This window comes from Callorhinus ursinus, unplaced genomic scaffold, assembly GCF_003265705.2.
Source record: "Callorhinus ursinus isolate GAN/ISIS: 27379988/994484 unplaced genomic scaffold, GSC_fseal_2.0 scaffold10, whole genome shotgun sequence".
Lineage (NCBI taxonomy): Eukaryota > Metazoa > Chordata > Mammalia > Carnivora > Otariidae > Callorhinus > Callorhinus ursinus.
In genome coordinates this window covers 5,397,969-5,413,364 of record NW_027397072.1, presented here as the reverse complement: position 1 = coordinate 5,413,364, position 15,396 = coordinate 5,397,969, and the positions used below count along the sequence as shown (strand labels likewise).

The 15,396-nt window shown below is 48.4% G+C and overlaps 1 protein-coding gene across 15 annotated transcripts in view; it reads right to left on the bottom strand.

Moving 5' to 3' along the window:
- Nucleotides 1-10,877: 10,877 nt before the first annotated feature.
- Nucleotides 10,878-15,396, bottom strand: part of RNF144A (ring finger protein 144A) — a 114,562-nt gene continuing 110,043 nt past the window's right edge. For all 15 annotated transcript variants that reach the window (XM_073896962.1, XM_073896957.1, XM_073896961.1 and 12 more), the window contains one exon: nucleotides 10,878-15,123. In XM_073896962.1, coding sequence (XP_073753063.1) covers nucleotides 14,992-15,123 — 132 coding nt within the window. In that variant the 3' untranslated portion in view covers nucleotides 10,878-14,991. The remainder of the gene's footprint in view (nucleotides 15,124-15,396) is intronic.

Below are 15,396 nucleotides of genomic sequence, written 5' to 3'. Positions count from 1 at the left end.
TGGGAAACCAGCGAAGTCCGTCTTTGGGAAGGGAGAGATGTCAGTGCAAGAGGATGGTGGACATCTTGAGTTCACTGTAAGGGCCTTGGCCTTTTTCCATCCCAATAGGAGACCCCCTGCACACCTGCCTATATCCTTGTCCTGAATCCACCTTCCTTCTTCTTGCATGCTTAATACAGCTTGATGTGATACCTGTAGCCCAAAGAGCCTGAAGTGATACACCATGGACAGGGGGCATGTTTGCTGAGTCAGAGGGCTGCCTCTGAAAACCAACTGTGCGCCCCCGTGGCGAGGTGCATGACCTCGGGCCGAGTGCTTCACGTTTCTAAGTCCCCCGTGCTCAGTGACAAGGTAGACATGAGAGTCCCGAGGTCACAGTGTTGCTGAGGGTTTTTTAATAAGAGGAGGTGCCTTCTAGAACACCAAGTACAACACTGGGGGCCGGTTAAACGCTCAGGAAATGTTAGTTTTTACCGTTTCTGTTGCTACAGCCAAGCAAAATCACAGACACGTAACAAGCACGGGAAACGCAGTAGATGTTTGTACCGACCGCAGACTGGCACCCCTGACTCTGTTCTCTCGTAGGGCCTGTCCTCCAGGACCACCAGCACTCTCCTCTGGGCCGTCTTGCTCACCATCATGTGCTCTGGAATCGATGGTGAGCAAACCTCATTTACCTGACTCCCCTCCCGAGTTGTCTGTAATCAACTTACGTTAACTTGGGACAATGATGTCCTTCCTACCTCGGATGCCACGCCTTGTGACCTTTCTTTGGTGAGATGGAACAACCTTCCTCGAGTACTCCACATCCTTACTGAGAACACATCTGTGACTGATACATGGAGGTCCTCCCTCTGTCCTCTGTCCAGCCCCTCTGCAATGTGATTTTATAGCAACTCCCATCGAGAGGCAGACTGTAGTTCCCTACTTCTTTGTAATCCTGAAAATTCTTGAGATTTGCTTTGGCAAAAAACCAAAAATGAAACGACAACACCAAAACACCAGAAAACACAGCAGAGTTAAAACGAAATTGTTTCAAGCCTAGACCTCTGGAGACCTGCCTTGTCTGACCTTTGCCCAGGCCAGGCCAAAGACAGTGCTGCCAAAACGGCCAGCAATGAGAGGCCGCATGAGGCACAGCCGAGTCAGCCCAACTGTCCCAGTTGAGGCACAAAACACAGGACAGGCCCCAGCCTCAATCCACAGGACCCAGCTGACTTGGAGCTAATGACAGGGGCCTGAGTGAGTGCTGACACTGGAAGAAATGCCCACATGACCACTAGACCCATGGGCGGTGGTAAATGCTCATTGTTTTAAGCTGCTGAATGTGGGGGTGATTTGTGGATTATCAATAGCAAACACATACACTCTTACCTCTTTTATCTGTAAGGGAGGAAAATGGGGGAAAACGCCTACCACATAATATAGATGACTGACACTACATCTAATAGTTGATAGGTAATGCCTGTCAAATCCTATGTCCAAAGCACAGCGTGGGCATTCCCACAGATTGACTTCTGTGACTCTAGAACAATTTCTCACTCTTGTGTTGGGTAATTTGAAGAGCTATGAAATCCTTACCAGACAGAAGTAAGTGTGAGATGGAATTCTAGGCCTGGGCATGTGGCCTAAATCATGAACTCCAAAGAACGGGTGTGGTAACCATTAGCAAAGTCTAACAGCCAAAGACTTGTTCCTGACCCGTGCTTTTCCTGGACGGGCTTCTTGGTAATGGAATCCCAGACTGGCCCATGGAAATGTGTGTAGGTTGATACAGGAGATAAGCAATTCTTTGGGAAAGTTTTGTTGATGTTATTATTTGGCTCATCTGGGATGAAAAAGCCATCAGAAACCTCACCATGGGGCTTGGCTCCAGCACCTTCCCTCAGAATTTGATTAATTACTCTCTAAATAATAGAAGTCTTCCAGGAATAATAGAAGGCAGTGACTATAGAATAGTCATAAATATTCAACCGAAGCCTGGTGGGAACGTTATACTCCCATCAGGGCTCTGTGCTGACATTGGAAGTCAGACCCCAACTCAGACCCATAAAACTGCAGAAAAATATTTGCCTAAGCAAGCTTGGTATGAGTTGTTAGAATGCCACGTTTTGCTTTTGCTTGGACCTGGGGAATTAATTTGGACCTGATAAGGAAGCTCTGGTCTGAATGCTAGCAACCTGTTTTGCTTCTGTGACCAGCTCCCATGATGTGGGGGGAGGGGGGGGGACACAGAGGACTCCTCGGGCCACTACATTAGCAGGGCCCCAGGCCATCAAAACATTGTTTTATTTGCTTTTGATTCTAGAGTTTCCATCCACCCTTTTGGAAATCAGTTGGTGCCCATCTCCTAGACACTAGGAAAAATAAAGTGTAGACGCAGGCCCTGTGTTCTCAAGGAAAGTACATTCCACAAAGGATACAGACTCATAAATTTGTCGTCGCAGTTAATGTCAAGCACCAACCTGGTGACTGGACCCAATGGTACTGGGGTGTAGGGGGAAGGAGGGGCTGCAGATGGTGGTCCTGCTGGTGGGGTGGAGTGCTGGCTGGATCCACAGAAAAGGCTTTACCTAGGAGGGGACACGAGAAGGTCTCTTGGGGGTTAAGAGAACTTCCAGGTGAGAAGAGAGGGCAGGAAACTTCCGGGCGTCTCCGTCCTGGTGTGGGGCAGTGAGGGGCAGCAGGGTTGTGGTTAGGGAGCAGGCTCTGGAAACGTCAGACCGGAGTCTGGACGGTCATCGGAGCACCAGAGAAGCGTAGCGGTCTCTCCCTCCATTTCACCGTTGGTTTATCCTCGTAGCAGTTCCGGCAGGAAGGGAAGACAACAGAGGGCGCAGGAGCCCTTGTCCGGCTGACTCCTTCGCAATTTGACGGGAACAAAAGGAGCGTCCAGCCCCGAGGGTTGTCGCGGCTTCGAGAGCAGCTGGGGGGGGGGGGTCACATGGACACTCGTGCCCTGGGACTGGCGTCGCGTCGTCTTTGTCAACCTCTCCTCGGCTACCCACCACTTTCTGGGAAAGCAGAATGCCAGCACAATCCAACCTTAGAGTTAGAAAAACACGAGAATCAGAGCGCAGACTTTCACGACTTGTGAAGAAAGGACTGAAAAGGCCAAAGGATGGAAGAGGAAAGCGGGTGAGAGAAGCCCGAGGCCAGCGTGCGGCGGCGAAGGAAATGTGGGCAGGGGGCCCCCGTTTAACGGTGGATCCCGTCTAGAAGAGGCCCTGTTTCAAACCTTATCCTGACGGGCGGCCACTCCAAGAAGATGAGCAATAATACTTCATGCCACGGACGTGACCAAAATAAGCATTTGGGCGGGAGGCAGTCAGCTCAGCATCCGCAAGAGCTGCACAGCCTTTCCAGACTCAGATTCCGCAAAGCATCCCTGCATTCTTCCGCCTCCAGAGCCCCTTTTGCTCAAGAAAATTCACTTTTATTTTTTTTTAAAGATTTTATTTATTTATTTGACAGAGAGACACAGCGAGAGCAGGAACACAAGCGGGGGGAGTGGGAGAGGGAGAAGCAGGTTTCCCGCGGAGCAGGGAGCCCGATGTGGGGCTCGATCCCAGGACCCTGGGATCGTGACCTGAGCTGAAGGCAGACGCTTAACTGACTGAGCCACCCAGGCGCCCAAGAAAATTCACTTTTAAACAATTCTTCTTAAGTAATCCATTCAGGGCGCTTCCTCTCCCACCCCCTGGCACCTGGCTGAGGGTTGCCCCCCTCACCCCTGCTGGCTTTGATTCGGGCTAAGTTCCACAGTCACAAAGCACCGGGTGGGAAAGTTTTGGGTTCTCAGCTGTCAGCGTGTCTTCTCACGAGAATTGATGGAGATTGCCATTTGACACCTGGCCTCTGGCTACCGGCGCCTAGACACTCTGGAACTGACCGAGGCATCTGCCTCCATCTGGCCCCCAGGCCTCTGTCTGCATGGGCCACTCTGCATCTCCATCAAAAGTCCTGTTTTCCTCTGCATGTTTGGCACAATTAACTCTACCCGGAAACCTGAGCGTAGACGCCCCCACTGCTGCCTGACTCTGACAGTGTTGGGCTGGGGGCGGTGGGGGAAAATGGAGCATGGGAGAGCAAACTAAAACCTTAGGTTAATAACACGACATTGTCCTGGTACGTCCACGCCAACCCCTCACAGGCCTCCTCCGGTCTCGTCTCCCCACTTTAAGCGCTTTATGAATGCACCTCTAGATGTAACTGCCATACCCAGGGAGCATGCATAGGGGACCACAGGGATGCAGTCCCCAAAATGCAGGATGTGGGGCACTCTGTAGGAAACATGGCTCTCTCTTCCATAGAATATATTGTAAGGAAAAAATGTGAGGGGAGAGAAAGCCACAGAGTCAAAGATAAGCCCATACTGCAATGTTTACACCTTTCTTAGATTCTGATTAAAACCAACTAATATGGGCACCTGGGTGACTCAGTCAGTTAAGCGTCTGCCTTCAGCTCAGGTCATGATCCTGGGGTCCTGGGCTCAAGTCCTGCATCAGGGTCCTTGCTCGGGGCGGGTGGGGGGGAGTCTGCTTCTCCCTCTCCCTCAGCCCCTCCCCCCCGTTCATGCTCATTCTCTCTCTCTCTCTCTCTCTCAAATGAATAAATAAAATCTTTAAAAAAAAAAAACCTAACTAACTTAAAATCTGTGGAGTAAGAGGGAACATTTAGATGCTGATTAGAGATTTGTGATATCAATAATTGTTGATTTTTCAGATATGATAACGGTGCTAGAATTACGGTTGATAGAGTGCTTACCCTTCAGAAACACCTGGGGAAATATTTACAGCTTGATCATAAGATACCTGATATTGGCTTCAAAATATAAAAGCTGGAGAAAGTGAATGAGATACGGAGAAAACAAGAGGTGGTAGCCATGATCTGATGATGGCTGAAGCCGGACGTTGAATTCATATGGGTTCCTAATACTATGCTGTATCATTTTGTATATGCTTGAAATTTTCCCCTCATACAAAGCTAAAAAACAGTCTGATCACAGCTTTACCTTTGTGCCTTCCCTATCCACACCCTCTCGTTTCACAACTGGCCCCCGTACTCCTGTATTATCCTCTCTGCCTAGAGCACCCTTGTCTTGATTCTTACTTTCCTTTTCTCTCCTCCATTTCTGACCTGATCCTTACTAGTCTTGGCTATTAGAGTGTTCCCGTGATCGCACCCCAGGTATCAGGTTGATTCATCTTCGTACCTTAAATATCTAGCACAGCGTCTGGCATGTTGTTGGTATTTACACTGAAAAGGTCATTGTTTTTACCTCTTCAGTGGTGTGAGGATTAAGTCACGCATGTAAAGCACCTAGAATGTTAGGAGCTCAACGCTTGGCAACGCCTCCACTTCTCCTCCAACATTTGAACCTACACTCCCTCCCCTCAGGCCCACTTGCTCCTCTTCCGGGAGGCTCCTCAAACCGCTACTGACCCACTGGCCCCTCTGCTTTCTGAACACCTGTATCTGCTGACAAGTATCTGCTTAGGGTTCGCGCTTCTGGGAAGATTTCTATGAGAAAATGTACCGTGGTTCTTTCCAGTTCCTTCCTGCCCACCCCCAGGGATGATCACAGTGCTCTCAGGACTATCTAAAATAAATTCAGATTGATTGGAGGGCAACTGGAATGTGATCATTCTAAGACTGTTAGGAATTGTAAGATCTTAAATCCAATCCCCATAGGAAGAATGAAACCCATCTGGTAATCACACACATAAAAGAAACAGTAACTTCCCATCCATTAAGCTTCCGTCGTCCGATGGAATAGTCAGAATGGGGGCTATTGTCACGATTTGGCAGATAAACCTGAGAATCAGAGAAAATGCTCATCTGAGTTCATTCAGCTAATGAATGAACTGAGAATGAGAACCCAGGTCTCCTGACCCCGACACCCTGGTGCCTCTATAACACTCTTGCCCGAGGGTCCACCCAATTTCTGCTCCTTCAGATCAGAAAGCCCTTCCTCACGAAGCTGTCCCTAAATCTTGCTTCTGGAATGCACCACAGAGCACTTGCTTCGCAAATATTAAGTCCTTAGTGGGCATCAGGTGCTGTGCTTAAGATGGGGCTAGACAGGTGAAGAGAAGACGAGTCGGCCATCAGAGAGCTTGGCTAGAACACAATGCACTGGGTCGCCGTCTTCAATAAGGGATACGGAGAGTTCTGTGTGACACAAAGACAGAGCCTGGTAGTTTAACTAACTCTCTATTTTGCCACCACTCAGGCTGTAACGTACTTCCCAAAGGCTCCTTTCTCTCCTCCAGCTGGTGTATGATAAACACCAGACAGGCGGGAGCTCTCAGGGGCCAGATTGTGCCGTCCCGGGCAGGGAAAGTCAGGGATTTTGGCAGATGGAGCCTCCACAGAACTAAGAGCCCCAAAGGGAGCTTGCCCACACGCTGCGCCAGGCAAACTGACTGTCGGGGAGCTTCTGGTGCTCAGGGTTAGCATGGTCCGGAGTGCAATGCATGCAGATACCTGCGACCTGCAGACAAGGAAGGACCAATGACTCCTCCAAAGTAGGCATGGAGGGAAGGAAGAGGGGACCACAACCAGGTGGGAAAGCCATGGGATGTGAAATTAAGTGTTGGCTTCAAGGACCGTCCACAAAATATGCAAAGGGAACTCCATAACAGGAGGGAAAGCTTGAGGAGTGCGGCTGGGAACGCTGCTCAGAGCGCACTGAAGGCGGGAAGTGGGGTCAGTGGTGCTGCAGAATTCACAGCTACAAGGACCTAGAAGAGATTTCCGGGGCAAGCGACCGTGACGTGGAGCGGTGGAGCGGGCTGAGTTGGGCAGCGGGCAGGTGGTGAGACTACACCGTTAAGAGCTACTCTCCCGTCCAGACCTGCATCTGCCTCGCCCTCTGCACCTCCCCACAGTGGACGGTTTTTTGCAGGTGCTTTGGCTTGCATTTTGCAAACCAGAAGTTTGCTTGGTTGTAACTTTCCTTCTTTTCTGTCCCTCTGCATTGTCTGCTTCTCCCTCCCAGCTGGTATTACTCCTTTGTCATCAATTTAAAAAACCATTAAATTATTATTTAACATTCCCTGTGCATGGACAACGAATCCGTGGTGCAGAACAGAGACACAGATCACACTCCAGCTGCCCCCTCATCCTCCCGTCCCAGAAAATTTCCCCGGTAGCCGAGCGTGGTTGAGTTGTTGTCCTTTTCCGTTCGTGGATGGCAAGGATGATTTTTCAGGATCTTCACTGTCAGGTGGAACCAGAAAACAAAATCTCCAGAGATTCTCTCTCCCTAGAGGGATGTTATGTGACCTCATTAGTCACTTCTCATCTATTGCTTTTGTCACGAAGAATGTATATCCTGCCACGGTCCCTGTGCTCTCAGGTAGGATGGTGGCTTGTTTGCCTGTAGACCCCGCTAGACCTCAAGCCGCATGAGGCCAGGGGCTAGGAAGCTATGCCTCCCTTGGTGTTCTCGTCATCGGTGACGTCCATAAAGCAGGTGCCCAGCGTGGGAGCAATGGCACCGTGGTGGCCGTGTCATCCATCACCTGCACATTCATACCTGGCCTTCGGCTAAAGTGAATCTCTTCTAGAAGAGGCTGAGTGGCCTTTGCCAACATTGTCTGCAGTTTTCAACTTCATCCTGGCTCTTCTTTTTATCCCATTTGATACCAAAGGGAATGTCCACTTCCAAGATGATCCTGTCCTGGGAAGTACTTTGCTGTCCTGGGAGCCCAGTTCGGAAAGTCCTCATGCTGTTGTGAATTCCCCCCAATCCCAGCAAGGCTGCCCTATTCCCCCATCTGTGACACGCCTTCCGAAGACAGGTTCCCCTGCTTACCATGGCCCTTGCCCTTGACATGGCTCTTGGGGTTTTCCTCAGGTCCTGAGTTATCTTTCTACAAACTGTGGAGTTGGGTCTCTGCTCCGCAGTCTACTAGTCACTGTGATTGAGTCCATTCTTAACAAGAGCCTCAGTTTCCCTCACCATAAAGTGAAGAATTTTGACAAAAATAATATTTTCTTTTCCAGGGTTGTTGTGAGAATCAGTTTCATCTGCACACAATATTGATCTGGGAGGGACAGATACGGATCCAGACACTCTGAAATGTCACTGTGTGATAAATGGGAGGTGATGGTGAGACTTGTTTTGTTCACTGTATCTGAAAGCATCCACGATGGCCTGTGTGCCTTTAGAGGAACAACTTCCCCCTTGAGATTCCCTGGGGCCACCCTCATCACTCATTGAGCAGGATGAGTATTCGTAGGACCAGAATCTTCTGCCTTCAAATGCAATACTATCTTCAGACAGAGTTCAACCTTTCCCAGGGACAAGACAAACAAGCCACCACATACCATGGAGGGATGCCTCTGCTTGTTGACAGGGACAGATCAGAAAAGGGAGGACCAGAAGTGTAGTGGGGACACATTGGTCCAGCAGGCAGCCCTGGGTCCCTCCCCGTGTGGCTACTTCCTATTGGTGTCACTTGTGGTGATGGCTCCCCAAGACCCCATTTCTTCACTGTAATATGGAGACGATAATCCCTGCAGGTCTGTGGGCTCCCCAAGACCCCATTTCCTCACTGTAATACGGAGATGATTATCTTGGCAGGTCTCTGAGCATTCAAATTAACCAGCGTAGGGCAGTAAGCAAAGTGCCTGGCTCATAAGAGGGTCTCAGTTCATAATAGTGATTTTTTACACCTACAATGAGACATCTGCTTCTAGACTGTCTATACAACACCTCCAGTTCAAATTTGGTGGTTGATTTTTTTAACCAAGTGACCCCGTGATCAACCCTCCTTCCCCAAACACACACACACACACACACACACACACACACGCACACACACACACAGCAAAAGCTGAATTCCTTCATGGAACAAGCATTTAATAGGCCCCTACTATATATCACACCATAGTAGGAGTTGGTGATACATACATGAAAATCTCCCATTAATAATGTTAATTTCCTAAATTCCTAGAGAAAATGGGAGTCCAATTGTCAGAACCTCTCCAAATTTATTCCCCTTTACATGTTGGGCCTTTCCTAAAAGTTGCAACAAGTGGAGATCCCGAGGAATGGAAACAGACTATGGCCCGCTGGGTCCTTCGAGTGTGGTGCGGAACACGATTATGCACATTGTGTGGATTTTCTAAGTCAGTGACAAAAATAAATTAGTAGAATAAATAAAGACATGTATCAAAAAAGACCCAGATAATTGCCCAGGGGAACAAGTGAATGACTTTTGAGTTTCCCACGTGGAGAATTTTACTGTATTTTCCTTCCTGTTAACCAGAGCCCTGCATAGCCACTCATTAGCATCCCAAATAGTGTGAACCGTGATGCAGGCAGGAAAGTGGTCAGGCCCCGTCTGAGTCATGGGTTCTGGAAAGAGAACATTTGGCCGGCGCGGGGGGGTGGTGGGGGGAGTGCTTTGGTGTTTGGGAGTTGGAGGAGGTGAGTGGGCATTCCTGATAGGACCATCATCCCCATCACTGCGAGGACTCATTCACAGCTTCACATCCTACCAAACACTCTCCTTTGCAATTGACTTGAACCTCCCCATTTATCCTTAGAAAGATGCTGTGAGGTATTTTCAAATTTGTTTTCAAATGAGGAAACGGATGCCCCAGGCAGTCGCGTGCCCGGATGATAGCACATCTGGCACCTGTTTCTGACCGCGGTGGCCCCACTCCTAATCCTGCTGCTCTGCCTCCCACCCAGTGTCGGCCCCATCCTGAAAATGCACACCCGAGCAATTTAAGAAAGGGAACAGGTTGCACAAACCAAGTCATGAGCAGTGACTGAGATTTCTAAGTGGCTGACACTTTGATCTTGGACCTCCAGCCTCCAAAACCATGAGAGAATAAATTTCTGTTGGTTATGGCCCCCGGTCTGTGGCAATTTGTATGACAGCCTTCTATCACTCTCCCCAGAGCTTTAGAATGAAGACTGAGTTCCCAAGCTCTGCACACTGTGCCCTCGAGGTTGGACAGTTGAGTAACTGGCCCCCAGGTATACCAGTTGGACCAAACTCCTGCACTTAATGGACTGGCCATTCCCTTGGCCACTCCTCTCCTGCATTTGCTTAGCTGACGCCTACTCATTCGCAAGACCCAGGTGACATACGGGATCCTCCAGCAGCCTCCTGTGACCTGCCCCTTGGCTGACTGCTGTACAAATGCCCACCACAGCACCTCCCACACCTCATTCTCATCGCTATTCGGCCGATCTGCCTCCCCTCCAGACCTGGATCTCCTAGTGACTAGGACGAGCGTCTTTGTGACCAGCAACGAATCACTGGTTAACAAAACACACCTCCTCTGATCTGCACCTTAAGATTCTAAGGATGTTTTTTAAAATGTAACCACAGTACCAGGAACAGGTGCCTATTCCTAGCCTACTGCTTCATGTTAATGAATGAGGTATATATTCTCCCATGAAGTTTAAATGAAGAGAATGAAAATCAAGGTGAGTTATCAGAGTTACTATGAAAACAAACAGCATCTGTGTTTATTCTTTTTTTCCCCAGTAGTAAAAAGGATGCTCGTTGATTGTTACGATGCTGCCCATCAATTATGGCAGGATTTAAGCACTTGTCTAGGGCAGGGAGGAAGCCAGTGTGGAGATGCTCTCCGACGCGTGTTACCGGGCTGGCACCATGAGGAGGGGAGGACGGTGCGTGGCCACTTACCCAGCCGCTCAGATCCGTTTGGCACCAAGAGTTGAGAACACTCCCAACAGAGAACACCTCAGAACAGAAAAGCGCTTCTCCCAGTGGTGGGATCCCTCTCCCGCCCGCACTTCCTCCCCCTCCTGCTCCAATCATCTTATTTTCAATCTCCAGGCCAGGTGTCAACGAAGAACGTACAAAAGATTGAGCCAGACAGGATTTACAAAAGTAACCTGTATTCCAGCCAAAATCTCTTTTAAAAAGAAATCCCTTCTAAAGGGGGGACAAACTACGTAAGACACAATACATTTAAAATATGTATTGAAATTACAAATCAAACTTTTCCATGTGATTCCAAAGTACAAAACACAACATTAAAAGGCATTCAAACAGCTCTTTTATACATCACAGTGTTAGTGGCACAAAGTGGACTGACATTTCAAAAAACACAAACCAAACTTTTGTTTTTACCACCACTTGTCAAATATGTATTGTATACATGTGCGTGACCCATTCATGCATATGTTTATACAAGATTAAAATACTCCCATGGTAAAGTGAGCAAAGAATCAAGGGAAGGTCAGGCGTGTGGCAGGTACCTACCCCTCACCGAAGGCTCCCAGAAGTGTGGAAGACAGGATTATACAAACCAAAGGAAGAACGGAGCCCGTGGGCTCTACGTACCCAAACAGCATGCTCTCTTAGTACTGACGCATTAGCAACTATTATTTGAGTGCAGGCCCTTCGTTCCATTTGGCATTTTTGGCAACACCAGTCATAATCTCTTCATTTCGTGTATTTTCATAAGGGCTTAGGTTAATTAGAAGGAATAAACAAGCTTTGGTATTTTTTTAAAGAGACCTTCATGAAGCTTTATACATGCAAAATGTTTTCCCTTGATGATTTCACTGATTTATCTATACTTATATACAGGGGTATTTACTAATAAACGAGAATCTGAGAAACATACAAAAAGCCTACCCTGGTTCTTTCCAACCCCCTAATTTTTAAAGACTACCAAGGGAAAATGTCCTCTTCCAATCTGTTAAATAACTTTTAACTCTGCAATATAGATGAAAAAGATAGACTCATCTTGGAGTAAGTTTTGCGTAGCTGAGAATCCCTTTCTCTGTGGGCCCTGCATTCTAATCAGGAATCGGCCTGGTTCCTAAACCGGTTTTATGGAATAATATGCTGTAAAGAGAATTTGTTCCCCTTTAAAAGGGTGCCACATGATGGTGCCCCAGTCTCCGGCTGCCCCTGGGGGTGCAGAAGAACCGATCTGGCCAGCGGCTCATGCAGCTGAAGGATCTGATTATGCTCAGATCCTGAGTCAATCTCTGCTATGTGAACGTCTGCTGCATCTCCTCCTCTGGGGGCACTGGCCTCCGGTGACCACTACAAAGCTCAAGGGCCGGGCTGCACGGTGCACGACAGAGCCAGACCGAGTGACCAGGCACGTCCAATAAAACTGCACGACAGGGTCAGAGGGACACAGATGACCTAAGGTCATGACCGAAGGTTAGCCATGAAAGGGTCTTCTTCCCACCCCTCCAGGATTTCAAGGCCTCCAAAGGAATAAACATCCATGTGCTTCCAGAACATCAGCATGAAAACCATCCGTGCAAGCGAATGTAATTTTCAGTTAAGACAAGCTCTGCAACAGTCCCCCTACTAAGCGTAGAAGCCCCCAGATTTCCCCCAGGAGCGATGGCGAGGTTAAAATCCAAGACATGGGCCATCTTCCCACGTTCTGTTTACATCTTACAACATGCGTGCTTAATACTGCATCCCCATGAACAATGGGAATGGCATTCCCTACTGAAATCGGAGGAGTCAGCGGGGGAAATGCAAGTTTAGGTAAGACCTCAATGCAGTCCTGCTGGTATCTTCCTAAGGAACTGACAGGTTTAGTTGTGTTACTATGAAATCAAACCAAGCAAACAGAGGCATGCTTGGTGCAAAGACTCAGAGCAAGCAGGTGCGACTTTGGCTGCGGCCGGCCCCAGAATCTCCGTGGTCCCTACCTGGGTCGAAACACGCGCTTGTGAAACGTGTCAAAGGTGAAAGGCACAAGGATAGTTGAGGCTATGGATGTGCACGATTTGCTCATGGATTTCTCCAGGCTAGACGGACAGCCCAATCCGCTAAGAATAAAGACATCTGAGCGCGAGCCCAGAGAATGCATCCGTTCCAAAGGCTCTGGTTTCACCCCAAGGGAAAGGGGTACTACTACTGGGCGGACTTGTACGACACGCAATGGGAAGCAGCTCGCACAGGAAAGGTAGGCCGGGATGGGGCGAGGCCTGCCCCGTGGACACTGGAAACAGGCCCACGAGCCTGCTGCTGTCTTTAATAGGCATTTAAAGGGTCTGGCTAGACAAGTGCATCCATGGATCCCAGTCTGGGCTCAAGCCTAGGACTCCTGGAGTGTCACCCTCTCCAGAAAGCCATCTACCACCAGACCCTGTTGCAACAATTCGAGGTATAGAGACTCACGTGCCCAGGCTCCACTGAATAGACAGACGATCTTAGGCGTGTTCTTGTTTCGTTACTTAATTAAAAATTCAACCGTGGTCGTAAGGAGAATGTTCTGAATGTGATTTTGACACAGACTAGTTTCCTAATGGCTTCAGTTTCATAAAGATAATAAATACTACATGTGGAGAGTGAAGTAATACGGTTTCTAACCTATCAAACGTTAAGAAATAAGGAAGACATTTCCATACAGGGAAGCAAATCAGGCCCCAAGGCCAACACACAAACATAGAAGTTAAACATACAAAAAAACCCACCACGTTTTACAAATGTGCTTGCAACAAGCAAACAAGTCTGATTTTGTTTCCATTTCACTCCTTTGTGGAATGTGTAGTAAGTTTTAAAAAGCTTCGCTGTAATAAATCTACAACATTTGCCCATTTTTGAAGTCCCAAGCTCAATGCAATCAGTTTGCTCCTTAAAAGCACAGGTGGTTTTAAAAGTCCTATTCAAGCCAACTCTCTGTAAAGAATAGCCTCTCTCCACTTTTTTAAAAGTCAACCGATGGAACGTGTGTCTTATCGACCCACGCATTCTGCTGCTACCGTAACAGTCAGCCCCAGCCTGGGAGAGGCTGAATGGTAAGATCCCCTAATCGAAATAACTAAGTGAAATGGAAGGCTTTTTTTTCAGTGGGGCAAAATGGTTAGCAACAGGACACGGAACTGCGTAAAACACAGATTTCTCCAAAATAACTTAAGTCATTTAAAAAACTGAAAATTGGGAAGCTTCTCCCCCAGCCCCCGGGAGTCCTCCAGTCTTTCCAGGAAGCCCTGCTGGTGAGGACTAATAGCACTGTTCTCTTCTCCAAGTCTACACAAGGAGGCTGAGGCGAGCGGCCAAACCATAGTGACTCCCAGCAGAATGATTCCCAAGGAAAGCATTTGGTTTCCAAAGACATTAAAAAATATTTGCTCATACCTGGATGAGAAGAGAGAAGTCCCAAAAGAGAGAAAAACAAAAAACAAAAGGAAAACCTAATGATGAAGATACTCCTTTAAAGACATTGGCATTTTCAAAGAAATGAAACAACCGAGGAACCCACGTTTATAACAGTACACCGCTTATAGTGTTTAAGACGTCGTTACAAGTTTCAAGAAAAACACAAAGAGCGCGTAAGGCTTTCTAAATCTCCTGAAAAGTGGCCGAGCCAGAAAAGTCATTTAGCGATCTCCTCCTAAAATGCACATTTCAAGAAAGGCATAGGATGGTGTAGATGCACCGTGTTGATTTTTCACTACTCAGTTGGGAAGAAAAAAAAAAAAAACTAAAAAGGATTTTACTAAACGCCATTAGTAATAAAAACAGTTGTCATACACAGAGTGCTTTTCTCAAGTCAGCATTACTGGATTCTGTCTGAGGTGAGTTGCAATCCCCAAAAGACTTCTTCTCTCAGCAACGTGGCACTGTCTTGACACCGAGGAGGAGACGCACAACATTTTGCACGAGAGGGTCTCTTAAGCAACCACCAGACGCTCCTAGTCCATCCCCACTGGGAGAAAACCGCCCGGCGTGCTCCGTGCAGCGCCGCCCTTGTCGAGTCGGCAGAGACGGGCTGCGGTGCCACGCCCTACCCACGCCAGCCTGCCTGCCCCACGCCCAGGTGACTGCACCTGGGGCCTCGTCCAACGTTCTGACATCAGTCCCTGAAATCACGGCATCCGGCGTGACACTGTGAAGCTCAATGGGGCACATAAGGCAAGAAAGATGTTTAGTGAGAGGGGACGGCAGGGTGGGGTGGGGGAGAGCCGCACTTCCCAGAGGCAGGGGTCTTGTTCCAGCATCATGCCTTCCCCTAGGTGGGTAATGGGTCGTCGTCACCTTTACTGCACTTGCACTTGCAGCAAAGTACAAATGGAGTGGCCAAGAGCAGGAACGGCGAGGCCACCAATAGCAGGAGCCCAAATCCAGCAAAAATGCCCACGACCTGCAAGAAGGAAACACAGAAGCAGAGGGTAAGGTGGCTAGTCTGCAGGTTCCATAGTTGAAGTATAAAGCACACAACTACCCACCCACCCATCCTCTACCCATCCATCATCCATATACGCGTCCACCTAGCCACCCATCTACCCAGCTATCCATTCATCCATCAACCATCCATCCATGCACCCATCGTTCACCCATCCCTCATCCACTATGCATCTACCCATGCATCCATTCATCCATCCACCCAGCTATCTATCCACTCAACCATCCATCC